General features: G+C 40.9%; 2 protein-coding genes across 11 annotated transcripts in view; both read right to left on the reverse strand.

Moving 5' to 3' along the window:
• Positions 1-19,638, reverse strand: part of SECISBP2 (SECIS binding protein 2) — a 39,135-nt gene extending 19,497 nt beyond the window's left edge. For 3 of the 10 annotated variants that reach the window (XM_061200643.1, XM_061200651.1, XM_061200652.1), the window contains exons 1-10: positions 19,506-19,638; positions 18,357-18,505; positions 12,882-13,131; positions 12,512-12,635; positions 11,006-11,235; positions 7,669-7,750; positions 5,883-6,088; positions 4,237-4,359; positions 2,849-2,938; positions 1,397-1,529 (exon numbers count right to left, since the gene is read on the reverse strand). In XM_061200643.1, the coding sequence (XP_061056626.1) occupies positions 1,397-1,529; positions 2,849-2,938; positions 4,237-4,359; positions 5,883-6,088; positions 7,669-7,750; positions 11,006-11,235; positions 12,512-12,635; positions 12,882-13,131; positions 18,357-18,505; positions 19,506-19,541 (1,423 nt within the window). In that variant the 5' untranslated portion in view covers positions 19,542-19,638. Of the gene's footprint in view, positions 1-1,396; positions 1,530-2,848; positions 2,939-4,236; positions 4,360-5,882; positions 6,089-7,668; positions 7,751-11,005; positions 11,236-12,511; positions 12,636-12,881; positions 13,132-18,356; positions 18,506-19,505 lie in introns of those variants that run through there. The other 7 variants (XM_061200646.1, XM_061200645.1, XM_061200650.1 and 4 more) reach the window with 7 other exon arrangements.
• Positions 19,639-21,673: 2,035 nt separating this feature from the next.
• Positions 21,674-26,902, reverse strand: CKS2 (CDC28 protein kinase regulatory subunit 2). Its single transcript, XM_061199382.1, has 3 exons — positions 26,736-26,902; positions 23,219-23,346; positions 21,674-21,958 (listed from the first exon to the last, which is right to left on the reverse strand). The coding sequence occupies exons 1-3, from the start codon at positions 26,792-26,794 to the stop codon at positions 21,906-21,908; spliced, it is 240 nt and encodes a 79-aa protein (XP_061055365.1). The 5' UTR covers positions 26,795-26,902; the 3' UTR covers positions 21,674-21,905.
• Positions 26,903-27,131: the final 229 nt, after the last annotated feature.

The raw sequence follows: 27,131 nt of genomic DNA on the forward strand, positions 1-27,131 counted from the left end.
ATTTCTTAAAATCATCATACTTAAATAACTTTACAAATTTTGTGATAAAATACATATAACATAAAAACTATTATTTTAACCGTTCTTCACTTCACAATTCAGTGGCATCAATTACGTTCACAACATTGTTGCAACCATCACCACTACCCATATCCAAAACTTATTCATGCCCCGAAATAAAAATCTGTCCCCATTAAACAATAACTCCTCATTCCCCACTCCCCTCAACCCCTGGTAACCTCTAATCTACTTTCTGTCTATGACAGAATTTCCTTCCTTTTTAAGGCTGAATATTCCACTGTATGTATATACCACCTTTTGTTTACCCATTCATCTCTTGATATACATTTGGGGTGTTTCCACCTTTGGGCTACTACGAATAATGTTGCTATGAACACTGGTGTACAAGTGTCTGAGTCTCTGTTTTTAATTCTTTTGGATACATTCAGAGGAGTGGAATTGCTGGGTCACATGACAACTCTCTATTTGGCATTCTGAAGAACCACGGGACTGTTTTCCAAAGTAAGTGCACCATTTTACATTTCCATCAGCAACGGTTCCAATTTCTCCAAATCCCCACAAACACTTGTTATTTTCCACGTTTCTGATTAGAGCTATCACAGTAGGTTTGAAGAACTGCCTCAGTGTGGTTTTAACTTGCATTTCTCTAATGACTACTGATGTTGAGCATCTTTTCACGTGTTATTGACTGTACATATACCTTCTCATGAAGAAATGTCTTTTCAAGAGCTCTGTCCATTTTTTAATGAGTTACTGAATTGTAAGAGTTCTTATATATTTGGATATTAAATCCTTATAAGATATGATTTTCAAATATTTTCTCCCATTCTATAAGCTGTCTTCTCATTTTCTTGATACTGTCGTTTGGTACACAAAAGTTTTTAATTTTGATGAAATCCAATTTATCTATTTTTGCTTTTGTTGCTTGTGCTTTTGGTGTCCTGTCTAAAAATTCATCACCTAATCCAAGGTCATGAATATTTACCTCTGTTTTCTTCTAAGAGTTTCAAGTTTTAGCTCTTATATATAAGTTGTTGATCCATTTTGAGTTAATTTTTATATATGGTTTGAGGCTGGGGGTGCAACTTCATTGTTAAGCATGTGGAAATCCAGTTGCCCCAGGACCATTTTTTAAGTGACTGTTCTTTGTCCTTTTAATGAACTCAACAACCCTGTTAAAAATTCACTGGCCATAGATATGTGTGTTTATTTCCGGATTCTCAATTCTATTCCACTGGTCTATATCTATCCTTATTCCAGCACCACATTATTTTGATTATATATAAATAACTTTTGATTACAAGAGAAAACAGTCACAAAATAGTCTACTGAAAAAGACTTCAATCATTTGTCTGAAATGAAAAGACTCTTTTACCTGAGAACACCACTGGTTTGGAGGACTGCTTTGCATTCTGGGAGTGCTGCTTCTTTTCCAATGCGGTTAGCATTCCTCCCAAATCCAACTGTACTGGAATTTGGCTCTTCTTTCCACTACTTTTAAAATTATTCTAAAAAGTTCAAAAATCAGAAGTTTATTTATAATACTATATTTTACAAATTGTGCTTTTCATTTTATGATAAAAAATCATATAATTAATAAGATAAAACAGATATAGGGACTATAAAAATCTTAAAATTAAAAAAAAAATTAAAGTAATTAAAACCCCAGTCAATTCCAAATTATCTGCCAATATTACCACCAAGGTTGTTTATTTCCTCCTCCTCCTTTCATAACACTGGTTTAATTAAACCACTTACACGTCTGCATCTCCTTTGTGAATAACAGCATACATCTACAGATAAGGAACCAAGACTTGTATAAAGTCCTTGGCTACGAAAGTTTATGTGTGAGGCTACTGGTTGGTACTACTGCCTCATTAACACCATTCGCTCTCCAATTGCCTAAGTGAGCCAACCAAGTGCCATGAAACCATGGAGGCATGACCAAAAATTTATACAAGTCCAAACCACACCCAGCAGGTGAGTATTATATTTAGGCACGAAGTCAGATACACTCTAAACAAATGTTATTTCTGAAATCATTCTGATTTGGGTTTTGAGACTGTATAAGGCTGTACGGACGTGTTGTCTCTTGTGCTTTAGCACCTCCACTCCTGCCCCCCGCCACTGTTCTCTTCCCTGATGCCAAATTCACGCTGGGTGAGGGCTCATGGCAATGGTTGAGTGCTGAGCACAGCACAGGCGACTACAGAGACCTCTGCAGGGATGGAAGACGACCAAATTACAACATAGGAATGCAAAGATACATGGGTTTAGAATTTTACTTTTCACAAATGTGAAAATAATCACCCCACTTTGAAAGGCAAAATGACAATGAACATGCCCAAAGTATGCAAGTTCTACATCTAGATTATGAACTACAAGTTCATTCCTGAAACCACAGTGGGGCTGAGGCATGAGAATCATCTCTTCCTCTGATCCTGACTACCTGAATGAAATGCTGGTGGCTCTCTTTTTTCCTCCTGTCAGACATTACTGCCTCACAAAGGGATTCTTCTGTTTCCTGAATAAACTAAGTCAACGTTTTTTCTTTAAATCCAAGTTAGACAGGCAGTTTGTGTTCCCCTCCTTTCTGATACAGCAATGGCAGTTACCAATAGTCTAATTTCAAAAGTGACAAAGCAGTTTCAGCTTAAGAGCAACTTTGTTTCAACATACCGGATGTGGTTCCCCAATGAAGGAATGAATCAAAACAAAACCACCTGTGCCCGTACACAAAGAAGTCTGGAAAGCAGTTTTTCTCAAGAGTTTAGTTTAGCAAGAAAAGTTAAGCCAAAACCGATTGTGGTTTCAATCTAAAAATTACCTGTGGCTGCTGTTTAGAGTGAAATTTCGGTGACTCTACTCTGTCTCTTCTTTCAGATGCAACTGCCAGATTGGGAAACTCCTCGGCATCCTAAGTAAACCACACACCCTTTAGCTCTTCGCAAATCACAATTATCAAATAAGCCCAACTACAGCCTTTTCCTTGCTCTTATTTTCTTTCCATAAAAATATCCTTATAAAAGTGCTCAAAGGTGTTATAAAAGTCAAAACAAAAACAAAAACAAAAAACTAATGTAACTGCTTCAGCTTTATTTCACTCTTAGAACAAAGTTAAGGACCGCAGTTTGAATCTCCCTGCTCCAGAGAGAGAGCAGGGGCCTCAAGGATGCGGGTTCACCGAGCAGTCTACGAACTGCCCCAAGCACCCTGGCACAAGAGTGGTTCAAGCACCCATCCTTCAACTATGCTTTTCTTTAGGGAAACCATCAATCTGGACTCAGGAGATGTAAGCATCTTGTCACATGTGCTGATCCTAGACTAGAAAAAAGAAACAAAGGAACAGGTCTCTAAACAATGTCTAAATCATTTTAAAATGTCTTATGTGCTTCTGTCAACATTTTAGGGACCCTGGAGAAATTATGTGAAAAATGTGGGCAGAAATAATGTTATTTGTTGGCCCAGACAATAACGCCTTACCGCAGTCACAGGTTTTCAAACATGCAACCCCACTACTCTCAAGGGAATGTTCAAAAAGCCCTGGGAGCCCCTTGAGTTTGTGGGAACCCCTCGGGCTTGACCCTAAGCTGGCTGCCTGCGAGCACTGCTGAGAGACCCTTCTGCCAGGACCAGGAGCCAGGCTGCTGAGTCTGGTACTGCAGACCCATGAGAAACATAATCAGGATCCAGGACGGCTCCTTGGAGAACAGGGACATTCTTGGAGTATCACAGGACAACAATTTAAAGAGCACTTTCGGAAGTTCATGATATTCTCTTCTTGACCAGGATCCACGACAGATCTACAGTATTCTAAGTTTCTCTCAATAGTGGAGCACATTATACCAAAACATCTAGATAGAAAAGGAGGCCCTGCAGAAGCCAGCATGCCAAAGCAAAGAAAAAAACAGACCAGAAAATACTGAGGGGTATATATTAGTAGTAGGGCATACACACCATTAAACTTCAATACAAGTAGTTTTGTCTCTAGGCCATTCATTCGTTTACTGAGTGCCTGCTATGAGATGGGCACTGCGCTGGGGACACCAAAATGAAGAAATGAAGAAAATGGGTGACAACTATTTTCTTTAGCACTACAATTATTAAAGAACATGTTGGAGAATTTTCACTTCAGCAACCAGTATGAACCCATATTTCTATCAAGGAATACCCATTTATTATATCAAACAAGGTGAGTAATAAATGTAAATATACTTCAATCCTTGGTGGCTCTTGAACTGTCAGGACTTCATATTTTGATTTAGACTTTTCTTTCTTTTTCTTATTCTTTCTTGAGGCTTCATTTTGCTCAGGATCGTCACCTTGTGATGCTCTGGACTAGAACAAAAAAAAAACAAAGCAAAAATCATGGGGTTTTAGGACCATTTTTAAAGTCTTTATTGAATGTGTTACAATATTGCTTCTGTTTTATGTTTTTTTTTGGTTTTTTGGCCGCAAGACATGCGGAATCTTAGCTACCCAACCAGGGATCGAATCTGCACCCCCTGCACTGGAAGGCGAAGTCTTAATCACTGAACCTCCAGAGAAGTCCCCATTTCTGTTTTTTTAAAAAAACTGAAAACAAAATAAACATCTTTATTTATTTATGATTTCAGGAGCCCTGAGGTAGAACAGACAGCAGGTTGTTAATGGAGGCTCCTAGAGGGGTGGGGACCAAAGGGCTATGGGAAAAGGACCTTTTTCGTAATTAGATCCTTGTAATATTACAGGTGCTATTTCAGTAATAAAAATTCACAATACAGAAAGTTTTAGAGGGGAAAAAAAGAAAAAACATTATGACCACAATGCAAAGCCATCTGGGTCATAAGATTACAGAAGATCCTCATTTTCTCATCTTTATTTTGGGACCTCTCGAAAATAAACTTTTCTTACACCTCTAATTAAAAAATAATTTTTAAAAAGATGCTGAGAAAATAAAACAAAATCTGTTAACTCTTAAGAGTGTTAAAAGGTCGTTCAGATGGTGACTTGGTGTCCTGCTGTGCAGCCTGCGCCCCGACGCCAGCGGGGCCTTGGAGCTGGCCAGTCTCCCTGTGTACTTGGAGGGGCCTCACCGCCGCCTCCTGTGTTTCACAAGTATGTGCATAAAGCTGTAGGGAACAGGCACACAGGTCTGACTTCACCATTAATTGTTACCAGCACAGATTCCTCAATCAACCAAGCATAAACACACAGCTCCTGTTTGTGTGGGATGGTCTAAGACACTTTTGATATCAAAAAGTATCCTAACACTCAAAAAGATAGGAAACCAGCACTAAACAAATACGACCGTATTTCAACTTAAAATAATTTATCAGTACACAATGAAAATCAAAACCAAAATCTAGCCCAGTAAAAAAGGTTCTTCAAGAAACAAATCTAGGAACTGAAAAATAACAACTTAAAATTATTTGAATTGAAAGGAAAAAATGGATTCTGAAATGCTATCTTATAGTAAGTAAGCTGCGATTAACCAAGAATCAATTAACATACATGATGATCGCAAAATGTGGCATACAATTATCTTGCTACCAGTACCTGGTAGGTAAAAGCAATGTAAAATCAACAGACAAAAAACTGCAGTATTTTATATACCAGAGCCTAAGCTACTGCCAGCATCTCTCTTGTAAAGAATTCAAAATGGTCCACAGATATTTTAAGACCATAGGTCTAAAATGCACATCCTTACTTGTATATAAAAGCTACCACTTGTGTCCCTAAATTGTATTCAAGTACTGAATACAACCAATTCAGATTAGTGCCTACAGTACCGAATGAAACACTTTCAGTTAGGATTTGAGAAAAAAAGAAAGACAATCCAGTGGTACAGAAGAGCAACATAATCAAAGTGTAACACGTACCTTTTTAGTAGGATGGACAACATGTTTCTCTTTGTACGAAGGCTCCGAAGATAAAACTTCAGAAGATGACATACTACCATTTTTAGGATCTGCTGATGAAGCAACCATCTTTAGGTTTATCATGGAAGTAACATTTTTAGGGGCTGGTGACAGTTCTGTAGATAATGTCTGCCGAACAACATAACCCATTGGTGTCCAAGATAATTCTGCTCAAAGATAACCAAAATTGTTGAACAATCCCAACAGTAAAAAAGAAATTCCTTAGAAATTCCAAGCATGCATTACATGAAGTACTCAAGAGCATGGTTAAATTAAGGTGTTGTTAAGAACGTTCTCTTGGAAACTACAGTATCCACTAAATTTGTTTTTCTTCTTGGAACATGCATGCTGAATTAACTTGTAAGGGGAACTGCCTCTCCTAGCAACTGTTCTTTTAACTTGGAGGTGCAGGTGGTAAACAAAAAAGTTTCCATTAAAAAACAATAATCCACAAATACATCCACGTGGCAAACGCACAGAAATAATGAACTAAAGATCACACTGTGGCCCTACTAAACTTGATGTGCACCTTTAACATCCGAAGTCAAAGATCACTAAACTTCAGCTACCACAATAACTGGTAGTTTCTTTCTTTCTAGAACATAGGCATAAGTATGGCAACACTACTCCGTAGGTGCCCATGAAACTCTATATACAGACAAAACAAAAGGACATCCATCAGGACACGTGCAGGTCATGTCAGCAGCCTGTGGCTACCCCACGGTGGGGAGACAGACTGTTCTTGCCACCACAGAGCTATGCATCTTCACAGCAGTTGCTAAAGTGAAGGTCTTTTATTGAACCACGTATGTACCAAACATGCTAACGCAATAGAAAACACACCTGTGAATAAATCTAGAATAATTTTGTAAAAAGGTCTTCTGTTAGGACAAGCTACTCACAAAAACTTCAAAAGCAGAATCTACTGAACTCTCTGAATATCTCACTTCTGGGCCAGGTCAGGACAGACCAGCAGTTCTCAAAGTTCTGAGACTCCTAGGACCCTTTCAGGGGTCCACAGTCAAAACTGTTTTCCTGATAACAGGAATGTGCCATCTGCCTTCCCCACTCTCTCTCTCCCATGAGCGTAGTACAGTGGGGTTTTCCAGAGGCTGTACGACAGAACAGTGAAACAGGTGAATGCCGAAGCAGATCTCCTGAGCCAGACGTTGAAGAGCTGCTAAAACGTAAAGGCTGCTCTCCTCTCCTGACTAGTTCTTTAACTGTGGAAAATAGTTATTTTTTTTAATTAAAATGTGCTATGTTAACCTGTAATGGGTTTATTGTTACTTTTAAAGTGAATTAATAAGTATTTTGTATTTCTCAGTTTTAATTTCAGATATTACAAATATTGACAGTTACCCAAATAAACAGAAATTCTTTGGGGTTTTTTAAAGGGTATTAAGGAGGTCCTGAGACCAAAAACTGAGAGAACCACTGATATAGGTAATGCTTAAGAAAGTAATCATTTCTGAGTTCATAAAATGTCTCACTTAACCGGACAAACATTTCATTTAGAATTCTTTACTTGTATGTAGTTTACACTCCTTGTGCATGGATGTGGGATCTCGTTTGCTTACTTCAGTCTTCTAACAATGATGCCAGTTTATCAACCCATCAGCTGCCTTAAAGAAGGCTTTAAAACAAAAACATTTCAGTTGCACTAGACTGAAAATGAACTAAGAAAACAGACAACAACAGTAGACGATTTTTATTTTTTTAAATAATATTTGGTAGCCACTCTTACCTCTCGTACATGAAGAGGGACTGGTAGCAGCATTACCAGTTACAGATTCGGTCCGATTATTATTTTTCACCACTATTTCACCCTAAAACACAAACCAGTTCTTTTCTTACTATTTCAAAATAAAAGTAATCATTATTTTTGAAATATATAGCTTCCTTCGCCATTCTTAAAACCTGCAAAACATACGCTAATTAAAAATTCCAAACACATAAGTACATAATGTGAAACATTATATTACTTTCTTCTGCCAAATCTCATTCCCTAGAGGAAAAACCACCCACCGTCTACAGCTTAGCTAGCATCCTTCTATTTCTTTGCTTAGGAGATAAACATTTGTATATCATTTTAAATGGATCTCCATAATGCGATCACACCACACGCAGTATCATGTAACTTAGGAAAAAAAAACCCAACATACAACCAACAATTTCCAAGTCAACACAGATGTACCTACACGATTCTTAGGGCCGAAGTGCCCACTGTGAATGCAAAAGCTGTCGTTCACCACACCCCCACACCAAGGCTCAAAAAATCCATGAACATGCCCACAAAAACAAATACAGGCCTTTTAATACGTACTCCTTTTCACAGACAGAAAGCTGCCACATGCATGGACCAAGAGGCATCTAACGACACTTGGGGACAAGTGAGTACATTAAGAGAGACCTCAAAATGACCAGCAGCCAAGGTGAAAGGAAATTGATAAATTCACACTGAATGGATCTAAAATAAATTCTGAAGTTCATATGTTTCATAAATTTACCCATTTTACCATTTCATTACATCTAAGCCTAGTTAAAAAAAAAAAAAAATTGTTCACTGGCCAAAATAGCTGATTGCTGAATATGCCTTGTGCCACTTCTCTGCCTGGATAGTAGAAGCCTGGCAACCTCCAAGAGCTGTTTCAGAACAATGGAAAGAACATGCTCCTTAACTAGGACAGAAAGCCCCCATTTTCATTACAAACAGAAATGAAGCAAAATCCTCCATGTGGCACCCGCTGATTCCTGGCCCCATGGTAGAGCTCACTAAGGGCCTGGAAATACCTACTTCGCCCTGGGCCTTCCTGCCCCAGGGCCTCCCCAGAGGACCCACCACTTCCCTACAGACAGCAGGCAGGGCTTCCTGGGCGGGCAGGTGTCACTTGCTAACCTGCAAATTCCAAATTACTGCCTGACAGATGCACACCATACAAATCTTGCAGGAGGTGCCGCCTAGAGCGCCCACCCCATCCCAGGAGTGCGGAGCTGTCTGCTTCAATCTGCTGCAGGACTGAGGCCCAACCTCTGAACAGAATCTCGATAATTTCATTTTGCTACCACCAAATGGATGCAAAACAAGGCTGACTGGGGAAGTGAATTTTTGTTTTCAATGAAGCATTTCTGGAAACTCCAAAGGCATGGGGAGGTGGGGAGTCTGGCAAAGAGAAAGATGCCATTCTCCCTTCTATTAGCACCTTTCTCAGCTTCCAAAACACTGGGCTAGTCCTGGAGGAGGTGATGTGGCGTCAGCACGGCTCTGTGGAAGTGACTGCACACTGAGAAACAAATTCTCTTCCGGCCCCATCCTGTAGGCTGCTGTGTTCTCTATGGGGCTCCAGATAGACACAGTATGTAAAGGCAATTATGTTAACTAAAAAAAAATAAATTCATCAAAGGAGAAAATAAAATAACATAAATGATTAAAACACAGCCTGTTCTTTGAGTAAATGTAACTTTTATGCTCACCAAGGCCCATGAAACACTAGAAATGGCTTACCTATTCAAGAATGGTTAAGTAAATTATATGTATCAATACCAAAGATTCAATGCAACAGTTATATTTTCAAAAAATATTTAATGACATGGAAAAACTACCACAAGTTTTTAAAAATTCAAACACAAGCTTGTATCGTACATGTGTATCCTAAATTGAGGGGAATGCCCCTCAATTCCCACAATGTACCATTAAAAAAAGAATAAGTGTCAAACATGGTTTTCTCTTGGTTGTACAGCTTCAGACAATTTTTTTTTTCTTAATATTTTTCTGGTGTTGAAAGATGTTACTAATACCATCAGGAAAAAAAGGTTTCTTTTAGAGGGAAAATGGGGAGAAAACAAAAAAAACACTCCACACATAATTCAAGAGTGTGAATATATAAAGCACTGAGTATGTACACCTCCCCACATAGCATGACATGCCTTACTTCTTGTCCACATATGCAGTACTCATATGTAACAAGTGACCATGACATAAAGTGTCAGTCATGCTTCCACTCACCCTGGACCCGCTGTACTCTGTCCTACTTTTGTACAGCGCTCACGGGCTTGGAATTATCCACTGACCACCCATGATGAAAGCATGGAGCCCCTCGACTACTCAGCTATTCCATACACACAGCCAGGGCCCAGAAAGCAGTCACAAAGCTGTCAAACGAAACTGTGATTCTTCTACATCAGTCAATCGGCCTTACTTATCACCACTGTGTAAAAGGAAAACACCAAGGTGTAATAGTCTAAGGGTCAACATGTGGGGAATGATTTATTTTCTGCACATTATAAGCCACTACCACCAAGTCTTCAGAGGCTTTAGTATCCAGGCACCCAAGAGAAGTGCTAGGACAGGAAATGGAAATCCTTTCTCCATTCAAGAGGTAAATGAACTGGTGAGCTCTGTTTTCTTCCTTCTCCTTACCTCCATACTGGGATGGGCCCCAATTTGTCACAAGCCATTTTAGGGACTACTAACCCAATAAAGTTTTTTCCTGGAAGTCTCAAAATCAATCTGTTTGAGAGGAAAATGCGTCAATTTGATGGAGTAAAACTTTGAGATCAAATGGTGAATACAGTGCAATTTAAAATTATTAGGCACTGAATGCACTTATTGCAATGACATTTTCCGTATCATTGACAAGACAGAGGTGCAGATAAAAAGCCTGGAAAAATCAGAAGTTACACTATGCAGTTTTAACATTACTATTTGATTAAAAAAAATCTTTTTCCCTGTATTGGAAAAAAATGCTACCAGAATGCAATGGTAGAAACAACATTTTCACAATGGGCTGTGGAAGCAGGAACCCATGCTAGAATCTTCTCCTCCTGAGACACTGCAATGCTTTCTAGCCACCAGATATGAAGACACTTGCTAAGTGACTCTCTGGAAAGAACAGCCACACCAGGTGTTACAGCCTGTCTATAAACAGTTCAAACAACAGAGAAAGTCACCTAAGCGAACTGAGAGGCCTCTCCCACACCAAGATGTGAAGTGTAGTGTTTGAAGTGATGTCCTTGCATCACTATCCATCACTGAGGAGAAAGGAAGAAAGAAGGGAACAAAAAGAGCAGGAGGCTGCACTCACCTCTGCTAACACTGCAGCAGGTTTCCCCACTTCTCTTAGAAGAGAAACGTCAGTAGAGGCAGAGCGTAAAGGCCCCCACTTGAGCTGCTTTTGTATCTCTGGTATCTCACTGTTCTCTCGACCCTGCAGTTCAGGAAAATCCAACCTGGTAAATTCAAACTCAGGTTTGGAGGCAGATCCACTTTTTTCAATGATTCTGGATTTCCTGTCTGTTCGTTTATAATAACCATCTGTATTTACAGAATTAAAAGTAGGGGTAAAAATTTAGATGTTGTCTAATGACCTGTACTCACACTTAAATTGCAGAGTAGAAAGTCTATTGCTATTGATGCAACAACACGTTATTGTCCAAACAGCCTAATTTTTTGTAGTGTTGTTAACCTTCTCTGTAACAGTGGAAAACATAAATGACCATGGGGGCCACCAAGCAGAAAAACGAAAACACACTGCAAATTTTAGGAGTAATTCTAAAGTGGATGAAATAGCTACCTTAACCTGACTGTGCAGCTGGGCATTTCAATTATTCTTAATACACACTTTAGAGATTTGTGAGAGTAAGGGGACTCTTACAAATTTTCTTTAAATAATAAAATTTCCATGTTTTAGTTTGCTGGAAGAAACTGGAGAGAAACAAGTAAAATTAAACTTATAACCTCTTTCCCATCTTTCTCCTTCAAGTGCAAATGAATGATGCTACAGGTTACAATGCCATAAAGCCCCAGCATTTTTTAAATTATTTAATTGTAAGGCTAGAGTTATTACAGTTAACTGTTCAAATTTTCTTTCACATTACCATGTACCAGATGGTTTATGAGTGAAGTCAACACCAAGAGAAAAAGTTACATATCAAGTAACAATAAATTACACATGTAAATAAAATGACAGACCATTCCCAGTAAGTACACTATTACAAAGGTTTTAAGTTATTATATAAACATGATGGCTGTGATCAACGTGCAATAGTAAGTAATTTACAGGAAAAAAACAAGACATCACGTATAATCACTAACTTTCAGCCAGAGACTGGAACAGCAATTTTTAAGACCAGAGCAGACATGTCCTCTGAATGACTGTCCCGCCCCAGGTTTGGTATTGTTTAGGATGGGATTTAAACCATAGTCAACTCTCCCACGTATTAAAAAGTGTCCCAACAGAATACCAGAGAAGCTATTTCGGGGTGAACATGATCAAATATAGTACAAGGGATGTGACTGTAATTCACTTTTATTTAACAACTGTTTTGAGGCGGGTGATTATCACCTACTTGCTATGTGACTTTACAGAAGTTCTTGCATAAAACAAGGTAATAACATGTTAAGGACACGTCATAGAGCCCACACAAACAAGTTCCCTCCCCGGGAGGAAAGGCCCCCAGGATCCCACAGGAAATCTGATGGCCTCAGTTTTTCATGATGAGTAAGCCCACAAAAATAGTTCAAAGAACAGAGACGTTTCTGGGGGTAGACAGGGTAGGAAGACATAACATACAGAGCATGTTATTTTTACCTGATTTCAAACTATTCTCAGCATGAATGGACATACGAGGTGAACTTTTAACTGATTTTAAATCAGATGATATAGGTCCATCAGTCTTCTTAGTGTCAAACTTCTGCTCATCACAGGTTTTCTTCTACAGGAAACATTAAAAAGTAAACATAATTAAAAAGTAACATATTAAAAAGTAACATAAATTCACTATAAAAAAGGCTCAAATTTACAAATTCATAAGTACAACTCAACCATTTTTTAGAAAGGTTAGACCATATCAAATTTTAAATATCTCAAAATTTAAATACCTTGAATAACACGCAAGAACTTACCAGTTCTTTATGTTTTACATGCTAAAGTGACCAACAAAACCAAAACATTTACAGACCTTAAACAGAGCTTTTGTGTTTTGCGGGAGAGGGCACATGTGCTCGTTTCGTGGCTTCACGGTTTGAAAACCTCCGAAACAACTGGGTTGGTTGTAATCATACTGGGAGCCAGGCACTGGGCAAACATTTCGTGACGACTCCAGGGTGTAAGGAGAATAGGCATACGGATGAAGAGGGATCTCAGGAGATAAATACTGAGGTGGAAAAGTTGAAGCTCCAAAAGCCATATCTTCAGCATAGAGTTTCTGTCTAAATAAAAAGGGTAAATTTTAGTTGCAGATTTCATACCACAAACCAAGGAGCTTAATATTTTGTAATAAACAAATTTAAACTTTTTACTATTTTTGAGGTCATTTATTCTAGCAATACCACAAATTAAAAACCAAATAAAACCTCTGAGCACTTCTTTCTTAACCTGCAAAGAAAGATACTGACCTAGTTCTGTTTTTTTCATTACTTATCTGGAACCTCCATGAAAGGACCCTATTGTAAGGAACATTAGAAAAGCCCAAGGATACTCCAGCAGCTTTCCACTCTCATGCTGTCAAATATTTGGAAAAGCCTCTCTCAGCAACCCTGGCCAAAAGAGCCGTCCAGACCATTCTCTCAGTAGAGGGAGTTTTTTACTGCCCATCCAACCTCTACCCCAACAACCTGCAGGGCCTGCCTCCTGAGGCCCCCAGGTGCCCGCAGACAGCCTGCCCAGCCCCTTCCCTGCTCCAAGCCCACTACCACATCCTGTGCTCTACTGACTCTTGGGGCTGGAGTCGCAATGGGGACACTGCGCACAAGGTGGTCCAGGAACTATACACGCTGCTAACAAGATGCAACCATCTGTGAACACTGCTACTGCCTCAACTTTCTCAAGCTGCTAGAAATATAATTTAACATTAATTTTTTTTTTAGCAAATTTGGTATACAGCCAGAGGTTTCAACCATTTTGCAATGAAAGTTGATACAATGACAAAATGCTAAGCAGCTGAGTTAAATACAAATCACGATCTTCTCATTCCCACAAATAAGCACCAGCAGATGTTTCTGTGACTTTCCAGAGCTCCAAATTACCTTGTAGCAAATCAATGAAATCCCAAAGTGTACTGGTCCACTGAAAGGCAGGAAGGGCCAAAGCTAATGATGAGACACCCCATATGATCTTCCGACTGTTCAACTGTCAGGAGATATGGGCGTAGGCACCACTACTAGAAGTCATGTTTCTACTCTGCTGCAAGTAAGAGTCTGCACGGAAGAAAGGAGTCGCTATCTACAGGCTAGACCTGTAGCACACTGATGAGAATGCTCACTGCTTTCGCTCCCATGCAGCACTGAACTGCCTGGAATCCCTGTCTATTAATTCATGACATTTTATAATAAGGTTAAATCTTATAAGATCTTTTTCTTGTAAGCAATTGATTCTAGTAATGAAATATTCCTGATTAAAACCCCAACGAACCCTTTTACTGACCTTTATCTGCCCCACAGAACACCTGGCCTAGTGCTGCTCTTTGCTGAGAAGAGAAAGATTCAAAGCTTCATCCTGCTCCCCAGATGCTAACCCTAGATGTGAATCTCTGTTTTATTTTGTTTGATGCTCAGAAAATCTAATGGAGGGCAGATGAAGGTGAAGAACCTGTTCTCCACAAAAGAAGATAGGCAAAGAAGATGGGCTGATAGCAAAAAGAAAAAAAGTTAAAATGACTATCCCAAGTCCAAAAAATGGATAAATAAACAAACCAATGAAATTCAGGTACAGAAGGAAAGAGAGGTGGGAGGAGGCACGATCCAGTAGTGGTTTTGAAGGCTGTTGTCACCCAGAAAACTTTTCTCCTGTGAATCAGGAGACCTCGGTTTGGGTCACAATCTGGTTTCCCCCTTTGGACAAGTCACTTGGGTTTCTATCCCCTCATTGATCCTTCTTCCTCTGGAAAGTTGATATTTCTCCTTTCCATCCCAGGTAAATATAGTTACATGCAGAGAGCAATATACAACACAAAACTTCAAAGAGATAACCCACGGCATCTGCGGTTGGGGCTTCAAATGGCTTGTCTCTAAAGTTCCAGTTGCCACGAATCACTCAGACGGCCCTTAACCACAGTAATACACTTCCTCTATGCCCCACCGTCTCATCTGCCCCCTCCTTTTGCTATTAGCAGCCCCTAACCTCCCCTGCTAATCTCTCAGCTCCACTTCCCCTTACCCCATCACTACCGACGACCACCAAGTCTCCCAGGGCCCTCCTTCCTGCCAAGCTCAGTAGCCTCTACTGCATGGTGTCTACTTCTATCACATCACTTGAAAAGCTCCACTAGCCTGCACTTGGCAGCCTCTGCCCTCTCATTGCTCTCAGCCATTTTCCAAAGGTTCCTCCATGGCGTGGCCTCCCCTACACTCTCCCTATCTCATCTGGCAGACTCACTCTGAGTCAGAATCTCTCCTCGTTCTGCTCAGGACTTCACTTACAGACTTCAATTCCAACACTTTCACCACCTCCAGGCCTCTGTCTCCAACTTACAGGTCACTTCCACTTAATAGTTAGTTCACTTTTCCCCCATCTGGCACATATAACTCCAAAACATAACAACTGGTCCCCAAACCAGCTCCACTGCCAACTTATGCTCTCACGAATAATCGCAAATCTTTCCAGGTATTCAACTGGAAACTGCTATAGCGTCTTTTCCACCAAAACCCATATGGATAACCACTGAACCCTTTTCTCTTGCAGCAGGTCTCCAGGTATTTTCTTCTCTATTTCCAGTGCCTAGAACCCAATCAAAACCTTCAAGCCCCTCTCCCTTAAGTTGAGCCAGAAACCAGGAGTGATTATCATGACCCCAACCAAAACACCCCCAAGAACTCTCTATTTCCTACCCAACAAACCTAACTTTTCAGCTGTACCATGTAGGCCAATCGACTAGTGGCTTCCCCCCTAACAATGGGGCCTTACTCCTCTACTGTCTCCCAAACATATCTTGCATCTGGTCCCCTCTAACCAGGCCAGGACCTGTCAGGAATCCAGTCACTCCTCCACCCACCCACTTGACATGAGCCACACTCTGTGGAGAACTGGTGATTCTCATAGATGAGAGGTTTAACTTAAAAGCATCCATTGGCACTGTGATTTTTACAGTATACTACAAGATACTGAAAAAGCTCAACTTTACCGACAGTAATAGCAGCTTTGGGGAATACAATGAACTCAGGTCAGAAGAACTGAATGCTAATTCTGGTCCTGGTACTATGTCTCTGAGGAACTTTGGACAAGCATTTCTAGTCTCAGTTTCTCCTGTGTAAAAATAACACTACACCTCCCTGCCAACCTCATGGATTGTGGCAAGCATGAAAGAAATGAACATATTCAGTAATTCCCAAACAAAACACACATGTCCTCATGCATGTGTTACACAGGATTTGTCACAAAGCAGGTACCATGACAATCAACAAAGCCATAGTCCAGGGATGATGACTGGGAACAGAGAACTTAGTTTGCATAACCTCTATTTGTTCATTACACCAGTAAATACTCACTACTTCTCAAACATAGCCAATTCTATATACCAGAATATTTCTATTGATATTTGTCTTGTCTATAACATAAACCTGGAGGAGATTGGTAGTTCGTGTTCTTCCATCTCCACCAGTTCAAATCTATATATAAGACAAAAACAGGAGCATAGCTCATGAGACAGTCTTTCTCCACTCAGGAACTAGTTCTTTTCCATATAATAGCCTTTCACTAATGAACTCCAAATGAATAAATGAAGTCCCTTGGCAAGCACTGCTAGAGGTACTAGAGATGGATATTCTGTAAAAGGTCACTCCTTTAAGGACATACAGAATTAGGTTGCTATACTGGAATAAGTAGGAAAGAGGACATATGTTTGTTACAGAAAATTCTACTCTTTTCAAGGCAGCAAGAGATCTCCATTTAAACAAAATCTGACTATAGCAATGCAAGTCTTAACCTATATTAGAACTGACTAGATAATCACTTCTCTACTGTGTAAAGTCTCAACATTTCATCCCCACTTTAAAGGGGATGAAACTCATTCTTTCTAAACTTGCCCTTTGGTTTCATGCCTCCTTTGTCTTTGTTTTCTTGCCAGGAAGGAATACTGTCAGTCAACCTTTTCAGTGGTTATAAACAATTAAAAAAAAAAAAAATCAAAGCTATTAAGGGGTAAGGGGTTAAGAAACATAATTTTAAAATTCAGCATTTAGCATCCTTGAGCCTCTGATTAGTCTCAATTCATGTTACTGCCAGACTGCTGCTTTAGCTATACAAATATTTTCCACCTTTATTTTGGGTCGCTAGAATTTCACCCAGCAGATGACTTAAGAGTTCTTGTCACTGAGTGCGATACATCTTGTATTTTATTATGTGAGCCACTCAAGGTAGGAAATGACTCAAAAGAGACCCATGCCAACCTCCCTTTTACAAAGGATGAAATTACAATGGAAAACTTGGTATTCCTACCAAAGACCTTCAGCACATTCAGGCAGGACTTCAACTTTTGCCAAAAAATATAACTTTCCTTATTTCCTAAATACACCAGACAACCCAATGATTTTCTTATTCATTCCAACTTTCATTCTTGTGAACACAGTTCTAGAATTTGTATGAAGTATAAACTATTTTCAATTACACCATGTAGGTATGGGGGAAAAAAGGAAATAAGTCTGACCCAACAAAGGAACATAAAGACAAGGATTTTTACATAAGCATAAAGGTGATTCATGCCTTAAAAATAAACCTACAAGTAATCCACACAATTATGTGCGAGGCTTAACACTTATTTTTCTAAATTCAGCTAATAAATGGAAACCATTTTGTAAATACCTAGAGAATAAATCCTGAGAAGGAAAAAGAACATTTAAAGGACAATATAAGCCTTCTTTCAACTCAAATCTAGAAGAATTTATAACCAAAATTTGTAGAATCCATCTCCATAGGACATGTATAAAGCAAAACAGATAAAAGCAAAACTCAGCAATTTCCAAAGACTTATCCACACAAAGAGGCAGCCATGCTTACTAGGCCCCACTCCAACACTGAGCGAGATTTTTCAATGTTAAGCCCTAAAACGGAGGAGCATGTTTATTTATTTGGGCGTGTCTTTGCCCAATTTCCTCTCACCCACTCGTTCCTGCCATTTCGTCTCCCATCAGATACATGATACAGTTATAAACTGTATGCACAAATGAACTGCATTTCCCACTAATAAATGCAATGCAGTCTCCACTTTCTGTGTCAAAAATAATCAAATGAATATGGAGAAAGGAGAGTTGAAACTTCAGTTTTTGGTGTGGGACACAGTTAAGTTGTGCTACTGGCTCAGACCCTTCTTGGCTGAGAAGCATCTTCCCCAGTTGCTGTGAAAATGTTAATGTGTTAGCTGCAGCATATTTCAAGTCTAATCACCATTAAAGTCAGGCAACAAAGTCCCCAGGTAAGGCAAGACATTCAGAAGCATACATACTCAGGCACTGCTAATTCCTGGACACATGGATAGTACGTCGTGGCTGCACAGCTGGGAAAAACGCGTGCTTCTGAAGACTCTGACCATGCCACACTGAGCCCAGCAAATTTAGGGACAAATGGTTTGACATCTGCTGACAACTTGATGCCCTGAGGAAAAAAAGGGGGTTTTGGCTACCTTCTGAGATCAACCAAGTGGAAAAAAAAAAAAAAAGAGAGTCCCTCCCTTCTCGAAGTCCCAGAAATGCTAACGCTGTTGTCCAAATACTTCTGCCTAGCAAAGACAAGAATCTGTTTGCTAACAATTTCTCCGCAAACACTTTTTCACTAGAAAAAGCAGTCACCGAATATTAAAAATGAAAAATAAGGACAACCAATTAAAGCGAGAGTAAAAGTCAACCCAGACTGTATAGTTAGAACCACAAGTGACAACGTTTCCTTAGCTTTAACGTAGAATATGGTAGTTTACCTCTCTCAGCTGAGTTAGGGACAATCGAGACTATCAAACTTAACTGTAGCGCTCAAAACACACTGCGGAAGTTTATTTCTATTAAATTTCCCAAAGAACTTAAAACTGTTGCTTTTCACTCAGCGAAGCACTAAAAGTTGTTTTGTTAAAACGCAAAAGTAAGCGTTGCTAGAAAATCTTTCTATCGCCATGAACCCTTGGAATATGAATATAAAAAAATTTGTTGGGCTTTTTTTCTTTCAGTTTTTACATCTGTATTGATAAATTTACTTCCACTAACAACTTATAATCATGGTTTTTAATTTGTGTGAAAGCCGATTTATGCGATTGCCAGGGCTCCTTCTAGAGGTACTCTGAGCACGTCGAGCAGACTTCCGCCTCAGAGAACGTTACTAACAAGCTGATTTCAACACTCCGCTCCTCACCAGCAGGGCGGTGAGCCGGAACGGTAGCGCAACCCCTCCGCAGCCTCGGGACGAAAGGCGGTTTCTCGTCGACAGCGTCCTTTCTCACCTTGTTTAACCGCGGGCCGTGTGGGCGCGCCCGGGGACTGGAGACCGCGGCCGCCCACCCCGACGCCCCCGGCCCTGCCCCCAACCAGCCTCCGGGCCAGGCTAATCCAGCTCCTACCCCGTCCGGGCAAGACCACCATTTTGGGGAGCCCAGGGCCGCCATCCTCACCTCGCCCGCGGGCTCCCGCCGCCCCGCAGACGCCATGGCGGGTGGCTGGGAAGAGGCCTGGCCAGGGAGGCCAGTAGTCCGACGGCTAGCGGAACCGAAGCGCGACGCTCCTCCTACCCGCTTTTCCACCTTCGGAGCGGACTCCAGGAAGTGCGTCACAAAAACGCGCCCCGGCCCCGCCCTGCTTCCGGCCTGAAGTGTGAGCGGCGACGGCTTTGGGCCTGCGCGAGGGGCCCGGTGGGGTGACCGTATGGGCCGCCAAAGCCCAGCGCGTGCGAAGTGTGGAGTTACAGGAGACTGTCTCTGCAAAGACAGCGGACAACCTCCGGAATGCGGTGGGCCAGGCCTGGACGAGGGGACGGTGCACAGGGTGGCGGGCACCTGGAGCGGGGCAGGGGTCTGTAGGGAGGTTGGGGACTTAAGGGAACCGCATTCCCTGTAGTCCTATGAAGGGAGAAAGCCAACAAGATTTGGCGTCTTAAATTTCCAGGAACCTAAAGCAGTTTGGAAGTAACCGCGGACAAGAATTTCAGAACTGCTCAGTTCAACAGACAGCTATTGACCACTAGGGAATGTGCTGGGAAAGCTAGAGATGGAAAAGTAGGGTGGAAGTAAGCAGTCTCCAGGGCAGGAGGCTTTAGGTAGGATGGGAAGTGGGAGACACGGAGTGAGGAAGGGGGGAGGGAGGGACAGTGCAGAGGCAAGAACTCTTGCTTACTTGAAGAGTGCAAGCTGTTTGACCGATAGGGGTTAATTAGGTTGAAAATCTTAAACTGGAGGCTGATTGTAGGTTTCCTCTGTTGAGTGACTACCAGGTATTTCAAGCAGTAAATGCAGGCAGCTCCAGCTCATCTCCTGGTGTCCTTCTGTGCAGATCCCACAGGTCAATTAAACATACTTGGACACACCCAAACCTCCAGAGGGGGCAGAGGTTGAGCATTATGCAGTACACTGGTCTGTACTAAATACAATAGTTTACTTAACCATTCTGGCATCCTTCTGTTGGCCTAACCTGGGACCTCTAGCCAATGGGTGGGTCCCTGGGGATGGAATAAGTTCTAGGCTCCTGCCCATCACCACCTTCAGTGTTTATTGTGCTCATTGTGTAAAGGCACCACCCTTTTCTAAACAGAGGGGCATAGAGGACCACCACACTGGGGTCTGGGGTCTTAATGCTTACTGGCAGCTCACCTAAAAGGTTTCTCCAGCAAAAAGCAATGAAGATAAAAAGCCTCTGTTTGCATTCACTCTAAAATATTTTCCTAGCAGCTAAAAAAGCAATTTAATAGACACAAAATGCACACTGAAGGAAGGGTGCTTTTTACAGTGCTTTCGAAGTTTTTAAAATGCTGATATTCTATAGAAAACTGTATCCCCATTTGGCACATGGAAAAGAGAAATGGGGTTAAATGGTTTCTCCCAAGGTAACTAGGTGTGGCAGTATTTACATAAGTGGAAGTAGCCCAGAGTATTAAGTTGGGTTTCTTTTTGTTCAGTTGGAGATTCTAGACAATTCTCTAGGAACTAAATTAATGACAGAGCTATAAAATCTACCTTGGCTCTATTAAACTTATCCCTAGTTCTTAGTGTCTTCATAAGTGAATTCAAATGGTACCCTCATGATTTCCCTGGTGGCGCAGTGGTTGGGAATCCGCCTGACAATGCAGGGGACACGGGTTCGATACCTGGTCTGGGAAGATTCCACATACCGCGGAGCAGCTAAGCCGTGCGCCACAACTACTGAGCCTGCGCGCTGCAACTACTGAGCCCACGTGCTGCAACTACTGAAGCCCGCACGCCTAGAGCCCGTGCTGCACAAGAGAAACCACCACAATGAGAAGCCCGCACACCGCAACGAAGAGTAGCCCCACTTGCCGCAACTAGAGAAAGCCCATGCACAGTAACAAAGACCCAACGCAGCAAAAAATTAAAAATAAATAAATAAATTTAAAAATGGTACCCTCAATCACACCAAGCTAATGGGTTTAAACCCACCTAACATTTTATTTCTATAAAGTGAATTTATTTCCTCAGGACTAAAATTATAAAACTGAAATCATCCAACATCCTCAACAGTCACAAATTAACCTTAAGAAAACAAACCTCAGTAACTTCAAACAGTGATAAATGCAACATACAAACTTTATTTAACAAAAGTAACAGGTAAAGTCAAACAGGCACTTACATTAAAAGAAAAACTGACTAGAAGAAATTTTAAACACCTTACAGTAACCTACTTGCAGTTGCACTTAACTGAGCTCTGTTGCTGTGAAGAATACAGCTCATGCACAGGAATGGATGAACACTTTGTACATTTTTCAAGTATTCACTGAATACTACCTTATATACACATATACATTAAATTTGAAAAAGATTTAATTGATGATCCCCAGATATACTTCATTTTTGTTGATCTTTTGGAAGAGGTCGTCTAAAGAGAAGAATGTGTGGTTCTGTAGAAAGAAAATGTTTTATATTATTTTAATATTATATGGTTAATTTTCATTCATTCAACAAAAATTCAAAGAATTCTCAGTTGAACCAAAATAAAGTAAAATAAATCTATGGTCAATTAATGTTACTTATTGAGGTATCTGAAATAAATTTTGCTCCATGTCACTGTAAACAGTAAACAGAAGAAAACAACCTAACAATGAATAGTCCCCCAGTTTTTACACACCCTGGAGAAAAGGGCTATTAAGTAAAGATGCTATTTGAGAAGGAGAATGGTTTCTATCTTTAGAATCTCAATTCCAGTGAAAAGAAAAAGGTTTTCTCTTGTTTGGAAAAGACACTTAACACCTCATTCAAAAAATGCAGGTCCTAGGGGCCCATCCCTGTAGATTCTGTTTGGGCAGGTGGAGGACTGACTATGAACCTATAGGTAAGGTCCTCAGTTGCATTGTATTATCTGGAGAAACACCTTTTTAATATGATTATATGCTCCAATCCCAAGAAAGTTACAAGTCTTAGAGTTTTTGCTGCTGCTGCTGCTTTTAACAAAAGCAGAAAGCAAGATAGCTTTAGTTGCACCTAATTCAGCTTCTAAGACTTCAAATTTTGTTCAAAGCAGTATAAGTCCTTTAGTTAGATTTACTGATAACCCAAAAATACAATTTAACACCACAAAGTTTCTTAGTCTGGTTTACAAATAGTTACTAACAGTAATCTGGAAAACTCTCTGGTAAATACCACGTAATAGCATAAGCACTCAAGTATAACACAGGCAGCACATTTGAGTTCACTAGCTATGTTATCTTATTTCATCTTAATGTGGTAGATACTAATTGTCTAAAGGAAAAAACAAATCACTTCAAATTGCATCAATTTCTATACACAACTTCAGGACACTCAAGTTGTCTTACATTAAGTTCTTAGTTTTCAAAGAGGAGATACCAGAATTCTAAATATATTTATGGCAAAATACTTCAAGATACTACTAGCAATGACACGCATTTTAAAACAGAATATCCTTTTTTTTTTTTTTTTTTACTAAATAGGTTATTTTTGCAGTTTAGAAGAATGCATTATTTTCACTTCTGGTATTTTATTTACTATAAAATTGGAACCCTCTCTATGGAGGTATCAGTCATTCAGAAATAGTCAAGCTTATCAGAGTTACTTTGGGATACCACTGAAACGTCAATATTAATAAAACAATTTTAACAACCACTACTGTTTTAATTAGTGCTTCCCTAAATAGCAAAACTTACCTGGCTCATGAATCATGTAATGAACCCAGCCTAGACTCTGTTGGACACCAAGTCTCCTCCACTCCTCTTCAGACATCAGATGGGTTTTGGGTACTTGTTTGGAAAGTTCTCTGGGTAACATGACATGCCTGTTAAAAAATATAGTGAAATATTAGTGCTCTAAGTGAATATGCCTTTCCTACAATTATGGTCACTTTATACATGCATCTTTAGGATACCTACCCTGTTACATTACCATTAGCATCAATCTTAAAGACTACTCTCTACTACCTTTAATTCTGATCTTGATGGCCTGTGTTCAAATTAGAGATTAGAATATGCAGTCCAAAAGTGGGAGGCATTTTATTTATGATTAACTTTTTTCCCTAATAGAGACTGCTTGCTAATTGTCTCAATCTTCTTCAGGAATAGAACCTCAAAAGCTAAGTGGGACACATTGTTATCCAAGACATCCCAGCCTCCCCTGCAGCTACCTCTGGTCACATGTGACTAAATCCTGCCCAACAGGATATAAGCAGAAATCATGCAACTTATGGAAAGTATCCTCGAAAGAAAAGAACATGCCCAATTCTCTTTTTTCTCCTTCCTGTTAGTTATGAAGCAGATTGATATGATCAGGGAGCTAGAGAAGCCATCTAAGACCACAGAAGTGATTATAAATTAAGAATGGTCCCTGATTTTAAGACGTGTCATACTAGCCCCAGGTAGCTGGGGTGGGGGAATCTAGCTTGTTACAGTTAATTTGGGTTTCCTATTACTCTATAGATCACGAACACTAAATGCACATATCCATGTACCTGCTACCTAAAACACAGACATTCAGTTTTCCAGTAAGTTACTGGCCTATATCCAAAACTTTAATCAATTTTTAAGGAAGGCATGCAATATTCTTCAATGTCAAACCGTCAAGAATAGGTACAATTGGAGCTTTGAAAAATTCTTAGAAAACAAATATGCACCCCCACCGACTTCTTATTTAATTACAATTGAAAGGATCTTTATAAAAATCAAAATTCCCAGGCTCATTTTTAATCACTTCCAGCAGCAGTAGTTTTATACCGTCATCCATTACCACCAACCAAATTTTTTGACCAGTATTGGATATATGCCTGCGAATTTGTTGGCTGGGGGGTAAGAAAGGAGCAGTCTGGTCACAGGAAAACTGAACCCATAACCCATAATAAGCACTAAACTGTCATCAACTTAAGTTCTAGTCTGTGAGTGATGGTTAAGTACCAATTCCTATAATTTGCCTAACAAAATCAAGCCTTAGAACAGTTGTGTTATGTTGCTTGCTGGCCACAAGGCCACCAAGTCAAATTATGCTTACTATCATAGTTGGTAAAAATTTTACCAATTCCAGTGAACTACATGATGATTCTTAGCAATACTTACCAGCTAGCTCATTGACTCTTGAAATACTGCTTTAACATCTACTTTTAAGACTCTGCAAATAGCCTGTTACCTTATTTCTATCTTCTACATAATTGTTGATTAGTCTCAAGAGAAATGTGAAATGCAAACTAGCTTTTGTACTCATGTTATGTATGCCGTATAAAATGTACCAATATATGTTTAGATATAAGTCATATACCCTACCTTCTCCATAAACCATGGAGACAGGCTAACCTTCATCAGGACTTGATTACGAGGGAAAAATGTGTAAGTAGCTTCAAACTCAGATGGGAAATCTACCTGTATTTTTTTCTGCATGGATATAACTCCTCTATATATTTCTAACTACATGTAAGGAGAATTGTTTCCAAAAATCTAACATTTCAGTACCGAGGGCTTATCATGGAGGGTGAAGAGGGGGTTAAAAAAAAAAAAACCATAACAGTACAAACAACAAAGGAGCTACTAAGATAACACTGCAAGATACAATTAAATGTCCCTTCTCTGGACATTACTGTCCTGTTTGATAAAGGCAAGTGGCTTGGTCAAGAAAGACCAGGTTTAATTAATATTGGATTAGATATTAATTAGAGTAATACTGGATTAGATAGTAATTAGATTAAAATTGGAGAATATATCATTTCAGATATGAGAAGTTTTTCTTCTATTCATTACTACACACAAACCACTTAGTCAATTAGGCTAAAATCTTGTTGATAGCATAGACTAATTTACTTCGTGCTCATCAATGATTATGCTAGTATACTGAAACCAGAAAACGGAACTACTGCCAGGAAAAGTCCTGAAAAGTACTACTCGGAGCCAGACATGTTTCACAGTTAGTATTTTCCCAGATTTTTAGAAAGATTGTGGTTTACATTCTGTCCATTATTGGATAACCCCTGCTGGACAATGCAGGTATTACTAACCTGCAAAGCTGCCCAGAGAAATCCTCCGTTTTTCTCCAGAGAAAGATTTACAAGATACTAAGAAAGAATTACAAGATACTAAGGGGAGGGAAAAAAAGAGGCCACCCACTGTTATATCCTTTCTAACTCAAACAGCATTCTTGGAAATCTAACGTAAAAGGATAGGAGGCAGAAAATAAGGTCACTATTTGGCCCCTCCTACAAGTTGGTAGTTTCCCAGAATGCAGCGTCCTAGTCACCACCCAGGAGAACTGGGTGGCGCTGGTCTTTGAAGCCACACCCCAGCTAAGTCTCCTGCATACATTAAGGCTAATGTTAAGTGTTTCTTCCCTCACACAATCCAATTTGCTAATCTTACACATTTAGCAACTATGCTCTAGTGCATCACATAATGATGCAGAAACCAGAAATCCCTCAAAGCCAAAAATTTGGCCGATACACACTAGCAGAAAAAAATGCCCCAAATCCATTCGAGTTCTCAATTTTGTCTCAAAAGGAAACCCCTTTAATAATAACCCAAGACGGTTAACACGCACCAGCCCCTGCCGAAGTCGCCATACCCAAGACACATTTCGAATCCCAAGGAAGCTCATTTTAGGGGGACTCCCCCACAAGCTGCTTTTTAGTGCCATTAACTTCAAATGCGAGAAAAAGAGAAGTGTTTCTCTGGCGACGTTACCTGAGCAAAATTACCCTTCCGACAGCCCTTCGCCCGCTGTGGCTGGGAGGGGGACGTTTGCCTAAGTGCGAACTAGGCCTAAGTTCTTAGCAACCGCTGCGATTCGGGCTCTCGGCGTTGGACTTCAGCTACGCCGGGTCCGCTTCGGCCCTCGGCCCCTTCCCCTTAAGGCAGCAATTCTGCACCAGAAGCGGCCCCATCCCCGCCCCAGCCTCGTCCTCCTCACAGACAGGAACAAAGGGCGGAAGCCGGCCGGGCCGGCCCGCCAGGCGAGGAGAAGCGCAAGCTCCCGCCCGGGCGGCCCGACCCCGACACAACCGCGATTCCCGGCCGGCCCCCGGGCTCGACCCTGACCCTACCTCCGGCCCCCGGCCCCGAGCTCCGACCCAAACCTCAGCCCGACGCGCTTCGACCCCGACTCCCGGTCCTGGCCCCTGGTACCCTCCCCCCGGCCCGAGTTCCAGCTCAGGCTCGGCCGGGGCCGCGGCTAAGTTAGGCCGTCCGGTCCGCTCACCGGTACTCGTAGTGCTCATCGAAGTACTTGTCCGAGTAGTAGATCTGCTTATGGGCCATCCTGCGGGAACGCGGTGGGCAGCACGGGACTGGAGCGACGAGGCGCGAAGAACGGGCGCAGGCGAGCGACACGTCCTCGTCAGGTGAAGGCAACGACTCGACTGAGACCAACCGACCGTAAGCCAAACGAGTCCGGTTTGAATCCGACAGCCCGCCGCTGATTGGACGACGGTGTTGACCAATCACCTTCCGCGCACTCTGCGGATAGGCCGGGACCGGCTCCCAGCCTATCGTCGCCGCCCCTCCGCGGCGTTCGCACCCAAGATCAGCCAATCAGAGACCTGTTGCGAGGTCGGCCTAGGAAAGAAGTGGATGATTGGCGTGGCGTGGGGGCGGG

Source organism: Eubalaena glacialis, chromosome 9 (assembly GCF_028564815.1).
Source record: "Eubalaena glacialis isolate mEubGla1 chromosome 9, mEubGla1.1.hap2.+ XY, whole genome shotgun sequence".
Classification (NCBI taxonomy): domain Eukaryota; kingdom Metazoa; phylum Chordata; class Mammalia; order Artiodactyla; family Balaenidae; genus Eubalaena; species Eubalaena glacialis.

What these genes read in the sequence shown, in the direction of transcription:
- CKS2 (XM_061199382.1), bottom strand. Translation starts at nt 26,794, where the DNA reads ATGGCCCATAAGCAGATCTACTACTCGGACAAGTACTTCGATGAGCAC. An exon ending in GATGAGCACTACGAGTACCG is followed by an intron (nt 23,347 to 26,735) that starts GTGAGCGGACCG and finishes ATTTTTTAACAG; the next exon opens with GCATGTCATGTTACCCAGAG. An exon ending in TTACATGATTCATGAGCCAG is followed by an intron (nt 21,959 to 23,218) that starts GTAAGTTTTGCT and finishes TTCTTTCTACAG; the next exon opens with AACCACACATTCTTCTCTTT.